This window comes from Chrysemys picta, chromosome 1, assembly GCF_011386835.1.
Source record: "Chrysemys picta bellii isolate R12L10 chromosome 1, ASM1138683v2, whole genome shotgun sequence".
NCBI classification, from domain to species: domain Eukaryota; kingdom Metazoa; phylum Chordata; order Testudines; family Emydidae; genus Chrysemys; species Chrysemys picta.
Window position 1 is genome coordinate 149,049,247 of NC_088791.1, and position 19,314 is coordinate 149,068,560.

The 19,314-nt window shown below is 49.0% G+C and overlaps 1 protein-coding gene across 1 annotated transcript in view; it reads left to right on the top strand.

Moving 5' to 3' along the window:
• FSTL1 (follistatin like 1) overlaps positions 1 to 16,567 on the top strand; it is a 73,966-nt gene extending 57,399 nt beyond the window's left edge. Inside the window, exons 5-11 of the mRNA XM_005292690.5 lie at positions 18 to 50; positions 4,237 to 4,367; positions 8,344 to 8,462; positions 9,634 to 9,746; positions 10,658 to 10,768; positions 12,460 to 12,557; positions 12,892 to 16,567. Of these exons, the coding sequence (XP_005292747.1) occupies positions 18 to 50; positions 4,237 to 4,367; positions 8,344 to 8,462; positions 9,634 to 9,746; positions 10,658 to 10,768; positions 12,460 to 12,557; positions 12,892 to 12,936 (650 nt within the window). The 3' untranslated portion in view covers positions 12,937 to 16,567. The remainder of the gene's footprint in view (positions 1 to 17; positions 51 to 4,236; positions 4,368 to 8,343; positions 8,463 to 9,633; positions 9,747 to 10,657; positions 10,769 to 12,459; positions 12,558 to 12,891) is intronic.
• The last annotated feature ends 2,747 nt before the right edge of the window (positions 16,568 to 19,314 follow it).

Here is a 19,314-nt window from a genome sequence, read left to right on the forward strand (position 1 = left end):
CATGTTTCCACTAACAGAGAGGAAGTCTGAGAATCCAGCCGCAAGCCCAGGTAAGAAACCATCTCCTCCCCCGCCACACCTGAGAGCTCTGAATTCCTCCCAGCGTATGTGCATGGTGGAAGAATGGGCAGTTTGACAGGGAACTGCACAGCTCTAAGGTGGAATGAATAGAAAAACATGTCTGTTCCCAGAATGGGGACAGAATTTACCCGCAGACTTTCATATTACAGAGCCTGTGCCTGGCTAAGGGACAGGGAGATTGAGAGGTACAATGTAGTGGGCTGAGCATAGGACTGGGAACCAGGAGTTTTCACTTCTATTCCTAGCTCTAATACTGATTCCCTATATGGCCTTGATCAAGACACTTCACTTTCTTGTGCCTCAGCTTCTCTGTTTGTAAAATGGGGGTGATAATAATACTAATGGTGGTAAAGCACTTTGAGGATAGATGCACTTACATAATTGCTAATAACAGTAATAGATTGTTGTTTATTTTCAGATTGAAGATAGGTTAAAAAAATAACTATGTAAAACTGGTCCCTCCTTACTCCACAGATGGGCTGCCCGTGTGTAGCAGAGTCCAAGCTGCTGAATCTACTGACTGAAATATGATCTGACTGCTTTCTACTCCTGTTAGACATGCAGAGCTCTGTGTTGGTGAGGAAATACCTTTTAATGGGATAACTTCTGCTGGTGAGAGAGACAAGCTTTTGAGCTTACACACAGCTCTCCTTCAGGTCTGAGAAAGGTACTCACGGGGTATGTCTACATAGCAAAGAAAGACCCGTGGCTGGCACATGCCAGCCGACTCAGGCTCGCAGGACTCGGGCTGCGGGGCTCTTTCATTGTAGTGTAGACTTCTGGGCTGCGGCTGTAGCCAGAACTCTGGGACCCTCCCACCCCACTTGGTCCTAGAGTCTGGACTCCAGCCCAAGCTCAGAAATCCACACAGCAGTGAAACAGTCCCTTAGCCCGAGCCTGAGTCGACTAGCATGGGCCAGCTGTGGGTTTTTCTTTGCTGTGTAGACATACCCACAGTGTCACAACTAAATACAAGGTGGAACAAATTGTTTAGCATAAGTAGTTAACACACATTTCAAAAAAGCTAGTGGTGAGGGTTTACCATCACCCCCAGGCTTTTTTTTCCCTCCTTTCCCCCCTATGACTAGAGAGGTGTTAACTGGCCACTTCACCTTGAATGGTCCTTTGAAATATGTGTTAACTACTTACGCTAAAGTTGGGGTTCTCAAACTTCAATACACCGCAACCCCCTTCAGATAACAAAAATTATTACACGACCCCAGGAGGGGGGACCAAAGTCTGAGCCCACCCAAGCCCCGCCTCTCCAAGGGAGGAGGGGGCCAAAGCCAAAGGGCTTCAGACACAGGCAGTGGGGCTCACGCTTTGGCCCTGGGTGGTAGGGCTTGGGCTTTGGCCCTGGGCCCCAGCAAGTCTAATGCCAGCCCTGGCGACCCATTAAAATGGGGTTGCGACCCACTTTGGGGTCCCAACTCACAGTTTGAGAACCACTGTGCTAAACAATCTATTTCACCTTGTATTTAACTATGACTCTGAGTACATTTCCCAGATCTGAGGGCAAGTCTACACTACAAAATTAAGTCAACCTAAATTATGTCGACATACAGCCACTGCAGTAATTGAATTGGTTTTACACGTCCACACTACGCTCCTTGTGTCAGCGGTGCGCGGCCTCACTAGGAGCGCATGCACCGATTTAACTGTCAGCGTGGGGCATTGTGGGATGGCTTCTGAAAGGTAGGAACAGTCGATGTAAGCAACACAGTATCTACACTGACACTGCGTTGACCTAACTACATCGACCTAAGCATTATGTTTCTGGAGGAGGTATAGTTATTAAGTCGCTGTAGTGGGAGAGTTACATTGATGGCAGCTGCCTTATGTCAACCTAACTGTAGTGTAGACCAGGCCTGAGTAAGGAAGAGCTCTGTGTAAGCTTGAAAGCTTGTCTCTCTCACCAACAGCAGTTGGTCCATTAACAGCTATTACCTCACCCAATTTATCAGAGGAGTAGCCATGTTAGTCTGAATCCGTAAAAAGCAACAGAGGGTCCTGTGGCACCTTTAAGACTAACAGAAGTATTGGAGCATAAGCTTTCGTGGGTGAATGCCCACTTCATCAGACGCAAGGCGTCTTGCGTCTCTTGCATCTGATGAAGTGGGCATTCACCCACGAAAGCTTATGCTCCAATACTTCTGTTAGTCTTAAAGGTGCCACAGGACCCTCTGTTGCTCACCCAATTTGTCACTCTAATATCCTGAGACCAGCATGGCTACAACAACACTGCAAACAGAGCTCATACAGCCTTGGAAAGAGAGTTGGATTCTATTGAGGCTTGTGCAGAATTGTTAGCATCAGCAGAATTGTTAACCAAGTTCCCATTGCAGAATCTTTAGTGTGAGGGGTACAGAGGCAGACTGCTCAACTGCACTTTGATGGTCAGAGTTACTGGTGATGATGCACAAGATGAAAAGAACCCAGCTTGACTCTCAGGAACCAGGCTGAGTTGGTAGTGCTGATAGATAAAGCAGCCATCCTGTTCCCTGAGCACACTTGATGTGGAGTCATATACACAGTAAAACATGTAGTCCCATGTCCCATTTTTATGCAGACACTTTCCAGAGTATGCTTCAAGGATGGCTAGATTATTGTGCCACTAAAAGAGGGCAGCACTGTTTTGTGAATAGGGGACTGCACTGAGAGTCAGGAGACCTGGGTTCTCTTCCACCAACCTGCTGTGTGACTTTAGGGAAGTCTCTTAACCTCCCTGCACCCATTTCCCCTCCCACTCTTTGTTTTGTCTGTCTATACTGTAAGCTTTTCAAAACATGGACTGTCTTTTACTATCAGGGGGTAGCCGTGTGAGTCTGTATCTACAAAAACAACAAGGAGTCTGGTGGCACCTTAAAGACTAACAGATTTATTTGGGCATAAGCTTTCGTGGGTAAAAACCTCACTGTTGCATCTGAAGAAGTGAGGTTTTTACCCACGAAAGCTTATGCCCAAATAAATCTGTTAGTCTTTAAGGTGCCACCAGACTCCTTGTTGTTTTTGTCTTTTACTATGTGTATATACAGTGCTTAATACAATAGGGTCTTGCTTTCAGTGAAGGCCTTTAGGAGCTGTCATAATACAAATAATAAATAATAATAATTAATAATCCTTATAAGACAAATCAATTCCTGAATACAAACCTAAAGCAAAGGACCTTCTCAGGGCGTGACAATCATATCATAATGACCAAGGAGTTCATAGCTGACCTTACAGAACCCCCAGCTACTGTCTCCCTGTCTGTCTGGTTATTAGAGGTTTTCTTTTCAGCCATAAGGACTAGATCCTTAGGGCCAGATCCTCAGCTGGGGCAAACTGTCATAGCACCTTTGACTTCAATGAAGATGTGACAATTTACACAAGTTGAGGGCCTGGCCCTAAGTTTTTGGGGTTTTTAAATAAAAGATTAGTTTCTGGCACATACAACTGCAGCCACCATGGGAGAGTAGTGGCTTAGCAAACAAACCCAGTTCCATGTCTGATGAGCACTAACTCTCTTCCTTTTTGTATGCAATGGTGTCGTAGCCATGACAGACATAGTGGAGCAGCCTGGAGACTGAAATCCCCTCCCCCTGAGAGATAGGCCCCACAAGTTCAGTGCTGAAGGACACTGGCAGAGGGAGTAGTAGGGGAAGTTTGCCCAGCCCAGGCTATCCCTATACTGTGGATGGAGATCTTTATTCTCTCCATGGCTGCCAATCTGGGGCCTTTTGCCAGTGCTAAATATGTTTGCTCTCCCCATGACAGCCAGGATGGTCAGCCTCCATCCTTCCTTAGGCTGGGCGTTCTTTCAACCCATTGGAGGATAACATTGTGTGTGACCAGAGAGGACTCGGCTCTGGATTCTTTGACATCTTCCACATGCCGCATGACAAGAGGGAGAGGAAGTCACCAAAGCAAAGGGGATTGAGAGGATTAAGTCGTTACCATTCTCCTGCCTTTCCACTGGGTGTCACCCTCATCCCAAACATTGTTCACTACTCAGCACCTCCAGCTGGGTTTGGAGATTGCTGATCTCCAGTTCACACCCCTTCTGTGATAAAGGGAAACTCTGTCACTTGTAACCTGGTGTTGGTTTTTCAATTGTTTCTTTATGTACTCTCAATTGTTCTTCGCTCACCCTTTCTTTCCCTTCTTCCTGAGCAGTTGTCTGCTACCAGTCTGACAGGGACGAGCTCCGGCGCCGCATTATCCAATGGCTCGAGGCCGAGATCATCCCAGATGGCTGGTTCTCAAAGGGCAGCAACTACAGCGAAGTCCTGGACAAGTATTTCAAGGTAAAGAGGGCTGGGGCGGCCCTAGAGATGAGCTCTTGTTTCCTGCCCTACACTTTTATGCAGAGCTGCTGTCACTCTGCAGTGACATGCCCGGTGGCTATAGTAAGTGAAGCCCCTGCAGTGTGATTAGGGCCAGAGCGTCTAGGGCGGTTCTTATGTAATATAAAAAGTGACCAAGTACCGGTGCGGTGCTGCCTGCAGCAGCACCTCCCTCCCCCACCACACAGGCTGCTGCCCCCCTCCCCCCGCCTGTGCCTCTTATCCCTCAGTTGAGGTACAGGAGCGTCTTTCAAACTATGTAATGCATTAGGGGGCGGGTGGGTCCTGAATGTTGCGTGTTTGTGTCAATGTTACAAAGTGTTACAAGGGGTGGGTGGGTCTTGAAAATCACCAAAAAATGTGTTACGTAATTTATGGGCAGCCCCACAGGAGCCAGAGCAGCTGAGAGGCAGCAAGAAGCTGGTGCCTCCTCCCACCTGAGGAGGGCTCCTGGCTCCAGCTGGCAGACGTGCCCTGGAGATTCAGAGGAGGGGCGGATGACAGACCTGAGTGGGGGGGAAGAAGGGGACAGATCTCTTGGGGTAGGTGGGGCTGGGGAACTGCAGAGGGAAAACTGAGGAAAAAGGAGAAGAAGATGTAAGTGCTGAGCCTTCAGAGACAAGAAACCCAGAAGGGAGGCACAGGGAAGGATGCACAAGGAAGAGGCTGGGGATGGAGGGGAGGTTGGGGGTGGTCCTAGCCCTTTGCCCCAATTCAGATTGAGGTGGGAGGCATGTGGGGGCTTTTCCTTGGGAGCCCAATCTCAAAGGATAAAGCCCCTGATGCAGCAGAGACTCGGCTCAAATCCCCAGCCGTGAAGAGAGAGAATAACCTCTCATGCTTCCCAGCCTTTTCATTCAGCGCCTTCCTTGCAGTCAGTAAATTCCCCTTTCCCCCTCTCCTTTCCTTGTGTAACTGGCAGATTACACACTCCCTGCTTGCTTCTGCCACCCTCAGCACATCTCTCCCTCCCCATCCTGACGTGGCCCAGAGCCTGTGGGGAGTTGGGGACCAGGTGGTTTAAATAAGGAGGTGTTGACAATGAGAGATTAATGGCGCCTGACAGGAATTAGCTCTGAAATTTGCCATGGCAATGGGACCCCTGGTGGGACCCGAGAAGTCAGCCTCTTTGCCTCCCTCCCCACCCTCCCCCCAAGCTCTTGGCTTTTATAGCCATTAACACTGGTGCCTTTTATGGGAACCCTCTAGTGATTTACTGCCCCAGGCTCGCCCATGGGCACCTGCCATTGCCCCAAATGATGGGGTGACCTGCAGAGTAGAGCTACGCAATCCCTCCCCCACACAGACACACTGTCCCCAGCTCCTTCCTCACAGGCTGTGATGTATTATCCAGAGCCAGCCATGTGCTCACTCCGCTGATGTCAGCACTCTGAGGAGCACTCCCCCTGCTATGAGCCTAATGAAAACCGTGTCTGCAGCGCACAGGCAAACCAGCTCCTACTGGCTAGATTGAGCATCTCACTGTTTTCCCTTTCCTTTGTCCGCTGATTCCAGCCTCAGGCTGGGGAATACTCCTGTGACAAAGCCATAGCCTTACTCAGCACGAAAGCAAAAGCTAACACCCCTCCCCTCCAGTTTATCCTGGGCATTTAATGGCATCCACCAGGTAATGTCCATTCCCCAGGGACTTTACAGTATTTTGGGATGAAATTCAGTCCGTGTGAGAACTGGGGACTAACAAGGCTGATATGAGTCAGGCATAATGAATGGTGGCGGAGATTGTGCAAATATTCCTCCATAGCTTGACAAATGCATCTCAACCCTGACCTGTAGGAATTCTACTGTAGCCATGAGAACCTCACCCAGTATTGGCCAATGCCCCTCACTCCTACCCTGCAGCCCCTCCTCCCCCAGGCTATTCCAGTCCTGGGCTCCCCACACAGCTTTGCCAATGCCCCTCACTGCTGCTCTGCAGTTGTTCTTCCTCCCCGCCCCCCGCTCTCCCAGTATTGGGTTCTCCAAACAGCTTGGCCAATGCACCTTAATCCTGACCTGCAGCATCACCTATTCATCCACTGTGGATACTGCAACCCATTTTTGTTCAATTCGGTAGCAGGGACTATAGGAGGAAACTAGTTTCCTCTTCTCTTTGAATAGTGGTCAGCAGTTAGGGGGCTAAGCCATTTCCCTTATGAGACTCTGTCTTGTGAGATGCATTAATGTGACTCAAGTATGGGACATGAGCCACCAAAGCCGAGACCTTCAAAGGGATTTATGTCAAGTGCTATTAGGCCTCTTGATCGCATACAGGGACTCAGGGCAGCAGAGTGCTGGACAAAGCAGACTTCACTGAACCTGATTCTGTGGAAACTGTGGCCCTCCTTGTAAACAATGTTGTGGGACATGTGGTGTTCAGAGCCCATGGAGCTAGAGACACATTAGCAGGACAGTTATGCACTGGCTGCAGAGAGGATAATAATTTTCCCTGCCCTACCACTTTTCATCCATGGTCTCAAAGCAACCTACAGGAACTGATGAATGGAGCCTCAGGACACCAGAGGGAACTAAGACACAAGGAGTGGAAGTGTCTTGACCCAGCCACACAGCAAAATTTCTCCAGCACCTTTTATAGCATTCAATAAACAGGATTCTTTTCTCCCACCTAAGTTGAAACTGCCTAAGTTAGAAAGGGACACAGCAGCTACTGAAAAGTGCACTGCAACACTACGCACCAGTTTAGGATAGGAAGTGAAAAGGAATCCTGCATCTATGTGAAACTGCAGAAGGAATTTATGAAGGTAGAGTGTAATTACTCTCCTTGGAATTTAGCTAGGACACTGTGGCTAAACACTCCGCTCTTGAGAGACATGAGACCTTCATGGCCAAATGTGGCTACTGTGAAAAGATCTGTTCTTTTTCTTTAAATCTATAGCTGGAAGACAGGCATACGGGGGCTGAGGATGGTTCTAGGCAGAGGCTCTGCAGTGAAGCAGAGAGAGACAGAGCAGCTTGAGGGATAATACTCGTTTCCTTATTCTAATGAAGTCTCTTGTTCAGAGTTAGCAGAAATTGACTTCCTGTGATTCTTTGCCATTAGCACATGACAGTCAAGACTCTGGTTTTACACCTGTCTGAAAGTTTGCACCAACCCAGCACCTCTAAAACATAATTGGCCCATTTCATGCCAGAAAATGTATGGAAGCTAAGGGCCACCTGGAACAAAGGGAGGAAATGATGTGATCATGCTGCGGCCATAAAACAAGCAGCCAGAGGTGAAAGAATCAGTGCGAACTAGTGGCCAGTGCAGAGAAGTGGGAATCAGGACTCCTGCATTCTCATCCCAGCTCTAACACCAACTCTCTGGGTGGTATAGATAAGTCACTTCCTATCTATAAGCCTCGGTTTCCTGAAGAATGGGGGGAATGATATCTGCCCCACAAAAGAGTTGGGGTTTGAAGATGCAAAATGCTACACAGCACTAAAGTATTCGCAAATAGAGCTGGGTGAAAATTTTTGGACCTCTAGTTTATTTGATGAAAATTGCAGTTTGGGATGACCAAAACTATTCAGAAATTTGACCCAAATAGTTTCAGCCATTGACAAAATGGCCAGAGGAAGAGGAAGAGATGGTGCTGCAGCTGCTGGCACTTCCCCCTTCTTTTCTTCTCTCCCTTTCCATCCCTCCTCCCCCCCCCCATAACCTTTAGCCCAGTGAGAAGGGCACTTACTTGGGATGTGGGAATCCTGGCTGTAGAGCAGACCTGAAAGGGCTTTGTCAATTCACCGGAAATTCCAAACCATTTCCGATTCAGTTCAGCACACACCAAACTTTGTTTTTCCAATTTATTGGCATTGCCACTGAGCTAAAGAATCGGTCATTCACCCAGCTCCATTTGCAAGTGTGTGTGGAAAACGGAAAGGAGTGGGAACAGGACAGTGCCTCAGCCCTCTCGTGTCCATCTTCTCACCCCTACAGAGCTTTGATGGTGGGGATTCTCGCCTGGACTCCAATGAGTTCCTGAAGTTTGTGGAACAGAATGAAACTGCTATTAACATCACCACCTATGTGGACCAAGAGACCAACAAGCTTCTCAGGTAACCTGGGGCAGGGAGGCAAGCGGGAGGGGCAGCAGACGTGAAGGGAGAGCTAGCTGCCAATCATTAGTCAAACAACCATTGGGAAGTGAGACTCAAAATGGCAAGAGAATTCACACCAACCTCAAGTATCAGAGGGATAGCCGTGTTAGTCTGTATCCACAAAAACAATGAGGAATCGGGTGGCACCTTAAAGACTAACAGATTTATTTGAGCATAAGCTTTCGTGGGTAAAAAACCCACTTCTTCAGATGCATGGAGTGAAAATTACAGATACAGGCATAGATATACTGGCACATGAAGAGAAGGGAGTTACCTTACAAGTGGAGAACCAGTGTTGACAAGGCCAATTCAGTAAGGGTAGATGTGGTCCACTCTCAATAATTGATGAGGAGGTGTCAATACCAAGAGAGGGAAAATTACTTTTGTAGTGAGCCAGCCACTCCCAGTCCCTATTCAAGCCCAAATTAATGGTGTTAAGTTTGCAAATGAATTGTACCTCTGCAGTTTCTCTTTGAAGTCTGTTTTTGAAGTTTTTTTGTTGCAGGGTGGCTACTTTTAAATCTGTTATTGAATGTCCAGGGAGATTAAAGTGTTCTCCTACTGGCTTCAACCTCAGTATCTTGCAAATCCAGTCCTCCTTGCTTTCCAAAATGCCTGAAATAAAACAAAAATCACATCAGGATTAAGCATTTAACCTGACCTGAAATTTTTTCAACTTTTCGATTCACTAAAAATTGAGAAAAAAATGTGTTTTTGGTTTGACTCAAAAGGAAACACTGTTTTTGATTTTTCAGACTTGCCAGCTAAATGAAAAGTCCATTCCGGGCCCATCTCTACCTGGGGGGCGGGGGGAAGGCAGAAGTTCACAGTGATGCCTCCGTTCTGCAGTAAAACTAACAATAAAATAGCATTGATAAGGCTGAGCTGGAGATTTGCTTCTGCTACTAACTTGTTCAGAATAACTCCCCAGCAAAGCAGCAATCGGACCCGTTTCTCCTGTGCTGTATGTGGTAGATTCTGTTACAACAGTCACTTTGCTGGCCTGGCCCCGAGCTCTAGCGCTTACTGCCCTACGCTTACTTATCCAGATCCCTGCACCAGGAAGAGCAGGGGCCATAGCAGAGGCAGCACCCTGAGCCCCAGGCCCATTGTATCTGTTTCCTTTCAGAGGACTCTGTGTGGACGCCCTCATTGAGCTGTCTGATGAGAATGCCGACTGGAAACTCAGCTTCAATGAGTTCCTCAAGTGCCTCAACCCGTCCTTCAACCCACCAGAGAAAAGTATGATCTTCTCCCCTGCACCGGGGACAGACGGGGGCTCCAGAAAGGGGGGAGAGAATAGAAGGGCTTAGAGCCAGACACAGGAGGCAGGCACCCTAAAGCTCATCCAATACACCTCACTCCTGCCCTGCTATTCCAGTGCTGGTCTCCCCACACAGCTCTGCCAATGCACCTCAGTCCTGCCCTGCAGCCTCCCCTTATATTAGGGTGTATGGGACGTGAGTTTCAGAAAGGCAGGTCAATGGGGAATGTATGTTTGGGTGATCAAGTAAGGGGTTCAGCAGTGGGGAGATGAGTCATGTGAGGAGGGTGCGTGTCTGAACGATTGAGGCAGCCGGGCACTGGGCAGGTGTCAGTCCAGAGAAAAGCCTTGCCTTGCTCTGCCTTTCAATTACCAGATACCCTCCCTGACCATCTTCCTGTAGCTCATCAGCCTTCTGAACCCAATTTAGATTTGCAACTTACGTGGAAACGGCTCAGCATTCTAAGGGTTAAACATCATTTAGCAGCTGATTTAATTGTCTCACTGGGGAGTGTGCTCCCCAGTAGGCCAGGAGGGTCTGGGTTCATGTCCTACACAAAGGCTTAGTCTCAGTGGTGATGATACAGTGCAGGCCATGGTGATACTGCTGGTGGAACAGTAAACTGAACTCCCTTGTGCCCCTTCCAGTGGAAAGTCAGACATCCCACAAGCACTCCCTGAAAATGCTGTCCATGGTGCTCTGCGACAGAAGATGGGGCTTCAAGTCCCAGGGTGGGTGGGAGTGACGAATAGAGGCTGTGGCGGACCCTGCTGTATTAACTCACAAGTGCTTTGGGGAGACTTGAGGAAACAAAGAACTCCCAGAATCCAATTGCCTGTATCTGCCCTGTACATCAAAGCCAATTCCCCTTGTTCTTGCTTCTTCTAGAATGTGCCCTTGAAGATGAAACATATGAGGATGGAGCTGAGACCCAAGTGGAGTGCAACCGCTGTGTCTGTGCCTGTGGGAACTGGGTGTGCACTGCCATGACCTGTGAAGGTAGGTACAACCTGCAAAGAGCTGGGGCAAGTAGGAAGTTACAGAGGACGTTTTGTCTTCTGGTTTTTGCAAGGCACTGGGTTTCTGGGCCTGTGACTTCTATTCCCAGCTCTTCCTCGCAATCACTGTAAGACCTTGAGCAAGTCACTTCGCTCTATGTGCCTCAGTGTCCCCAGCTTCTGTAAAATAGGGATTATGATCCTGTCCTACTCCAGAGAGAGGTTAGGAGACTTAATTCATGACTGTTAGAGAAGTGCCTTGAGAGCCTTCAAATAAAAGCTCTTAAAGAAGGAAAAATAATTATTATTTGTATGAAGGGAAGTATTCTTTATAATGAAACTTGACCGATCATCCATCTCTTGTCCCTTGGGGGTGTCTCCTCACATCAGTTTCAAGCTCTGACAGCAGTGCTACAGATGGGGAAGCCCTAGTGGGTTTCTTAATTGGGCGCCTTACATCAGGAGGATCAACTCATCTCACACAGTTCATTGCGTATTTGGAAGCCAATTGGTACCCCTGTGTAAGACTTTGGGAAATGCTTTATTCTCTTGATAAACAGCTGGCCCACCCTCACAGCGCTGCTCTGCATTCTTCTGGCCTCCCTGCTTCTTATGAAGGGCCATTGCATGGAAACAGCACCTCTGTTTCTTAACACATTACCTCTTAAGAGTGTCGGTAGCATGGTAGCTCCCACTGAGAGAGACGCCAGCACCGTGAACAGATGTGGAGATAGTAAAACAGTGACAAGTGTTAACAGAATTACTTCAAAAATTCATTTGGTGATACACAGTAGAGGCCTCTGAATTGATTCACCCCAGTGAACAGTTTCCTTTTGCCCCTAGTAACAGGAATTCCTGATTCAGAGAACATGCTGTTTTAATCCTGATGCTGTTGCCTAGGGAGTTGTGGATCCCATTATGCTATTAGGCAGGCCCACGGGGTTGGGTGGCTGGGAGAGAGACTGTACCTGCTGCCTGCCCAGTGCTAGCATCAGAGGTGGCTGCAAGACACCCTGCATGGACATCTAGCATGGGTCGTTGAAGTGGAGGGAGAAAACAAGTAGCATGCAATGGGCTAACAATTCTCGCCCTTTCTGCCTGTGTCATAGCTATGGCGGGACCAAAGGCTGCCGTCAGAGGGGTAAGCAGACCAAAGTGGCATGAGAGTCAGGCAGATCTGAATATCAATAAATGAGCAAAAGGCATCTCCATTAAGTGGAATTAAATATCCTTGGGCTTCAGTATGTTCCCTGAGAGAGGTCCTAAATAAGCAGATGTGCCAATTAAATGGAGTGCGTCGTGCGTATTTCTATCTGCCCAAGATTTGTTTAGCCAGTGAAGGTGTCACAACAAACCACTGGCTTTCTTTTTCAATAATAAGCAGGGAGGGCAGAACCTAGTTCATTTCTGATGTATTTATCTTTTACTCTTGGGGGAGTTGCATGGATGCACGCCTCATGTACCCCAGGCTGAGACAGACTCCTCCCTCTTTCCTGACAGCAAAGAAGGAGGGGCCAGAACTCACCAGCTCTCATTTCTCCAGGCAAAGCAAGCCCCAGTGAGCCTGAGATCTGTTGTGGCATGACACAGGCTGAACCCACCCTGGCTCTCTCCTGGCCTCCCACCTCCGTATCACCGTCTAAGAGCTGTCCTAATACCTGAGATGGCTCTAAACTTCACTTGTGTTTGCAGGGAAGAACCAGAAGGTGCCTGTAGGGGGGCAGCAACCTGAAGAGGAGCTGACTGAGGAGGAGCTGGCCAGATACGTTCAAGAACTGCAAAAGCATCAGGTTAGGATGGAATCTCTTTGTCCAGAATCTGTGTGGAAATTTCTCCTTGCTAGAGACCTCCTTTCTCTGCATCTCAGATATTTCCTGGCAAAGAAGGGGAGTGCACTGGCTTGTGGGAGGGGGAACTCCCTATCTCCCTTTGGGATGATCTCTCCACAGCAGGGGTGAGGCACATTCGATGGAGGTAGTTTGAGGGGTGAGGGTGGAATGCCGGGCCTGCTGCTGCCTGTGTTGTACTGTCCTATGGAGAAACAGAAGCCTTCAGTCTGCTGGCACCTCTCACCAGCACTAATGTGGAACCGCAGGGCCTCAATCTAATGCTCTCTCTCTGCAGGAGACGGCTGAGAAGACCAAGCGAATGAGCACCAAAGAGATGTAAGGGACCTCCTCACTGGAGGAGTCCAGGGGACAGGCCAGATCCGCTGCCCTGTCCTTCAGCGCCGAGCTCAATATGCACAAGTGTTTGCTACAGTCGCCCAGTCACAGATATTTACGTTGTTTAGCAATGAGGCTTTTGTTTTGTTATTAAAAAAGGAAGCAGAGGAGGGGAGCACAGTCCACCTGGTTGGGGGAGTCACTGCTGGAGACTAGTGAGAACAGGAGGGAATTACAGCAGCCTCCAGGATACCCCTCACAGAGGACATCTTCTCTGCAGTCCAGGGCAAGGGTCCATTAAGGCAATGAGCAGGGAATTCTGTGCCAAAAGGAAAACCTGGGGAAGGGGGAGGTAAGTGCTGGGGGGTGGGGCGGGGGGGAGGTTAACCTCCTGGGAATCTTCCAATTTCTAGGGTTTAGCATGCACCCGCCTTGGCAGCAGGAACATTCTGTAAGGGAACGTTCTGTGGCTGAGCATACATCCTGTGGGGCACAATCAGCCAGGGATGTGGCCTCGGGTCACCATCTTCTTGTCTTCCCTGTGCCTTTCTGCCTTCCCCCAACCTCCTTCTGTCCTTTCCCCATCCTCCCTGTCCACCTGGCACTGTCCTTCCCCCTCCAGCTTCCATGGGCCTCACCTCAGGCATCTCCCCTTGGGTTAATTGACTTTACTTGACTCCTGGAGTTCCTAGTGAGATGCCCAGCTTGCTCCTCCCTGCCTGCAGCCAGCCAATCCCTAGCAACTCCTACAATGCCTGGTGGGCTCCAAAGTCACACTATTCCCTTTGACATCTTCCTAGCCCCCTATCTCTCCAGTCCCCTCACAAAGGTGCTACATTACAATATTTTCTCTTATCACACTCGCATCCTTTTTGTTTTACAACTTTATTTTCTAGGGTAGCAACTGAGCTTTTGTATTTTTAGGCAGTAGCTTTAGATATTTTGCTATTGAAAGTGCTGCAATTCCTGTGCACGGTTTGCATTTGCTTGGATCCAGCACGTACAATCAGCACAACAGCTTCTGAGCCCAAAGCTTCAGGGCACTTCTCAGCTTAGTGCTGCAGTGTCCCTCACAGAGGAGAGAGACAGGATTCAGTATAGTAAATATAAAGGGGATTCTTTATTGGGGCTACTGGACACAGACAGACCCTGTGGTTCTTTCTCTGGCTCTCTAGTTTGCAGACTATCCCATCCTGTGCTGCCAGGTTTTACTGCACGAGGTCTCCCTAAATCACTTGAATGCCTGGAAGGAAGTGCAGGCTACACTAAACCAGGGACAGAGGGACTGGCCAATATTTAGTCTGCTATCTAGCTAGCCCTTTTAATACAGTATATCTGTCAGCTGCAGCCTGCGATGTGAGTGATCATCTCTCTCCCTCTGTCCAATTTGAGGGTAAATCAGCCAGATTGTCTTTGGCCTGTATTCTGAGGTTCCACCTGAATTGGGTTAAGATCAGGGACCTGCGCCCGTCCCCTGTGGCAGCCTGCCAAGCCTGTGTGTTCAGATCAGTCCATATCTGACCGTTGTAGCTTCTCTTTCAGGATCATTTTCTTTTGGGCACTTTTTTTTTTCTCTGAGCACTGGGCCTAGTTACAACTGTGATACCCTTTGAGGGAATGGTCTTTTGTCAGCTACCCCATCCCCTCAAGCCCAATGGGTTCTCCTGTTATATTCAACTTTACTTCATATACACACACATACACGCCCATTTCCCTGTTCCAGTCATGCCTTGATGCACATTCCCAGTCGTTATGCTTAGGCTGAGTCAAGATGATTCTGGCTTCAGTCTTCTCCCTTTGAATAAGCTGAACGATCACCTCATGTCCTGCACTCCCTAATGATTACTCAAGCAAACCTCCCATTGGCCTCAGTTAGAGTTAGTTCTGCTTGAGGCAAGGTTAGCAAGGCTGAGCTGTAGCCTTCCCTTTATTCAAAGCGCTTTCCAGGCAGAGAAGGGGAAGAGCGAGTTAGTGTAGGGAAAAAAGAAAGCTTGGACTCTGGTACAGTTATCAGCTAGTCTCTTGTACTGTTGTCTTGGTCTTGATGTTGCCACTGTCTCTTCATACTGTGGACTTCAGAGAGACAGGGCCAGACTCTGATCTCAGTTACACCTGTGTAACTCTAAGGTATCTCCATTGACTTCAGTGCAGTTACTCCAGATTTACACCAGTGGGAGATCAGAATGTGCCCACAGTGCTTCGAGGCTTTGGAGTAATACGCCAGTGAGCTGATTCTGCGCTCATGTTGGTGTAAATCAGGAGCAATGTCAATGGCATTACACCAGGTTTACACTGGAGTAGGTGAGAGGTGAATTAGTCCCTAGAACTCAGGGGGACCCAGTTTGAGGAGGAAAACAATGCTACTCGGGGAATTCAGAGTGAAATGATTTTTGTTCCCTCTCCCTCATTAGTGGTATCAGAGGAATTGGTTGGTGAGATGGGAGTGCCCGATGGACATGCCCCCTATTCTTCCCACCTACTCTACAAATGGATGTATGGAGCACATTGGGTCTGGAGTCACTTGCACACTGTATTAATTCTTTGCCTTAGTCTGAAATAATGAAAGTAGCTCATACTTCCCATCTCCTTTCCTGCCACCTTCCCCAGCTGAGACCACTTGCCCCATTAAAGTGCCTTAGGGAAAATGCAACAATATGCCTTAAAAAGCAAACATTTTCATCAGTGGGAAGAACAGCTTATTTTCCAACCAGTAAGATCCCAAAGTAGGAAGGGTCAGCTGAGGAGCCAAGTATGTGCAGTGGGGGGGGACGTCAAACTGGATAAAGGCATTATGCAGTTTTCAGAGTTTTATGCAACATGGCCTGTGATAATCCTCCAATGTACTGTAGGTGTGTAGGCTGTGGAGACTACAGGTCCCAGCATGCAATGCAGTTAGGCTGCTCAGGTCAACGTAGAACATTGCATGCTGTGATCTGTAGTCTCAACAGCATGACCCTAATGAAACAGTAGCCATAATCTGCTCTGGTTTATGCAAAATATGTGGTGCCCCTTGACAAGCCACAAGAGTGACCCTTGGTGAGGCAAAGTCTGGGCATGTAAGATTTCACTGCCACACAGATCAAAGCAGGACAACTGAGGCATAGTTAATTGCCCTCTGTAGAGACAGGGCTGCTTCCTACAGAACCTTTTCGTTTCCTTTCTTTTCCCCTAAGAAGAAAAATATCATTTAAGATGTAACGTGTTGAAAACATCGCTAGTTTCAAGGGCTATTGTACCCAAATGATGCATGAACATCTCTCAAGTCGAAGGCTGTGGCCCCAGTATGTTATATAAGAAACAGCCCTACCCAGGCTGAGTGGTAGAAGACCATATTACGCAACAGGCTTTTCTATCTCTAACTCCTAGGGTGTGATCTGGCCAGTGAGTCAGGAAAATGCTGAGCTCCAAAAACAGTTCTCTGGGATAGTCGCTGTAGAGTCTGCAAGGGGCAGGAAAGGCATTTTTTACAAAAGCCAACACAAATTAACCCCTTCTCTCTATATTTCCCTTGTGTATGTGTGTGAAATGTATCAGTATTCTGTAGGTTTCATTAGTGCACTTATTTTACTTGGGTTTGTATTTTTTGTGGGGAGGGAGTTGGATATAACTGCCAAATAAACAAAACAAAATCATAATGTTTCCTTTGTTCCTTATTTTTTTTATAAGACCAAAGTAGAATCAGCTTTAGGATTTCTGAGCTCCCTCTACAGTCCTCACAATCGCTCTAACTTTCTCAGCAATAAAAATAAGAGTGTTCATTATTTGTGCTTACAGACCATAACTGCTTTCCTACAAGGCTCAAAGCACTTTACAAGGTGGGTCACTATCATTATCCTCATGTTATAAATGGGGAAGCTGAGGCATAGAAAGAGGAAGGGATTTGCCCATAGTCATGCAGAGTCAGGGAGAGAGAAGGGAACAGAACTTAGAAGTCCTGTGTCCCAGTCACATGCTCTAGTCATTAGTCGCTGCTGCTGTTGCTGCCTCCCATCCTGCTCCATGCCCCCTTCCCAATCTGCTCGTTCAGTTACTCATGCAATGTAGTCAAAAAAGGAGGCCAGCAAATTTCTCACCAGGATGTGTCTGTACAGTACCAAGCATGATGGGGCCCAGCCAGGATGTGACCACAAGATACATATTTAGTAATAATCCAAGGGCCTCCCTTCTCCGTGCGCTGTGGGTGGATGGGTCGGGCAGAACGAACACATGGCCAAACGGTGCATGATTTTTAATCCTGGCGCTGACATCGATTCACTGTTGTGTTTGGAGGACAGTACAAAAGACTCCATGCCACTACTGAGCGTTCAGTAGCTCTTTGTGGGTACCACACGTAGCACAGCTACGTGACCTTGAGCAAGTCACTGCATCGTTCTGTGCGGGGGGTGAGAAAAGTACCCTACATGCGGGTTGGCGGGATCAGTGAATGCATATTATTCTCTCCCCCCTTCTCCATTTCGTAGTAGTTCTTCCGGACCTGATATGGATCTTTACAATGAGGCATAGCTAGCAGAGTGCACATACCAGGCCCAACCACCCCATATAACACTTGTAGCTGTCCCGCACAGCAGGGTCCCCACTAGTCACAGGCTTCATAGCTCCTAAAGCAGGCTCTGACCTGTAGGGGTTTGCATCCATTCTGTGTCTTGTGCACTGAGGTACTGTTGTGAAACTACAGGCATTGTTGGTGCCTGCTGCTTGCGACGGCAGGTTTGGAGTCGGCGCCTCGTCCTTTTAGTGTTGTAAGCTGCAGGGAGTATTAGAAAGAATCCACAACAGGACAGCAGTGTCCGTAGTGTCGCGCCTTCATGGCACCCAATATAGGGCCCTGCCATCCTGCCACCCCCTCAGTTCCTTCTTACCGCCAGTGACGGCAAGCTGGAACAACTGTCGCTCTTGCATTCCAAGCACTTTGGCAGTGTCCACGTCGGTCTTTCATAGTTTTAAATAGTTTGTTAGTTATTAGTCATAGTTAGTTGTAGTTTTTGTGATTTCTTGGGGGTTCTCCCCCAACAACGTTTTCCCCGGTTCTGGGGTGGTTATGCCTCGGTCCCCAGGGTTCAAACTCTGTGAGGACTGTGGCAAGTTTATGCCAAAGAATGACTCACACTATTCTTGTCTATGGTGCCTCGAAGAGGAGAGCCACCAGAAGGACAAGTGCAGGATCTGCAAGGGATTTTGCCCTAGAACCCTTAAAGACTCAAATCCTGGTAATAGAAGAGATACTCCGATTGCAATCTGAACTGGGGTCAGCAGAACACACGCTGAGCACTTCCTCCTCGGTCAGCAGTGCTCCGGGGCCAACGGTGCACGAGCCGGTGCCGAGGAAGGACCCTAAGGACTCACGGCTCCGCCCATAAGAAACCCTCTTCTGTCTGGCACTGTTCTCAGTCCCCAGTGCCAGAGAAGAAGAAAAGGCCGGATAGGGGTCGCTCTCCCCCTCTAAAGACTGAGGGGCCTGCGGCATCGAAGCACATCTCGAGCCAGGCCACCTCGTCTCTCCCGCCCTGTCTGGGGTACAGTTGAGTCCGAACCCTCAATGGTCCCCGGACCGCCAAGGTGATCACCTCCAGCTCCCCTCAACGCCAGAGGCATTCGAGGCAGACCTTATACACCTCATGGCGCCGTCCTCCCCGCAGAGAGACAAGTCACCGGTGACCGCGCGACCCCACTTTCAATCAAGGGGCAAACTAGCGATCATGGCGTGCCGATCCCCATCTCCGGCACCCCTCTCCCTGGCCCGGCCCACCCATGCGGGGGATCCGCACCAGTCCCCGACCTCTCAGCACTGCTCTCCGGCGGCACAGAGTACCACTCCTCCATGGTCCTACTAAGAGACCTTGGAGGCAGCGGCGGAGTCCTATCTCTCAGATAGGACCAGGAGCAGGAGGTCAAGATCCCGCTGTGACCACCAGCCCTACCTGGCACCGTGGCCTCCGCAGTGGCAACCTTCAAGGCAGTGGCCCTTTCGGACACCCTGTGCATATTATCAGAGCCAGGAACAGATCCAGGGCCCAAGGTCAAGGTCGGCGTTGGTGTCCTTCGTCCCCCTTCGTCCCCCCACAAGCACCGCCAGCACCATCGGCAGCGGCACTGCCTACAGAGGTGCTGCCAACACTGCTGTTGTCCCCTGCAGCTCTGGCACCGACCCTCCCATCAGTGGCACCACTGACAGCTGCAGCCTCGGTGCCACCAGCATTGACGATATCAGCACCACCGAAATCAACAACTTTACCATCGCCTGCCTTGGCACCGATATTTCTGCCCCCAGCAGCCCCAGCACTGCACACTTCAGACCTAGGGGCTCAGCAATACCGCGTGCCGTGAGACCCACAGGGCACTGAAGGGAGTGAGCAGGGCCCGCTGCCAGGCCTCTCCTCCTCAT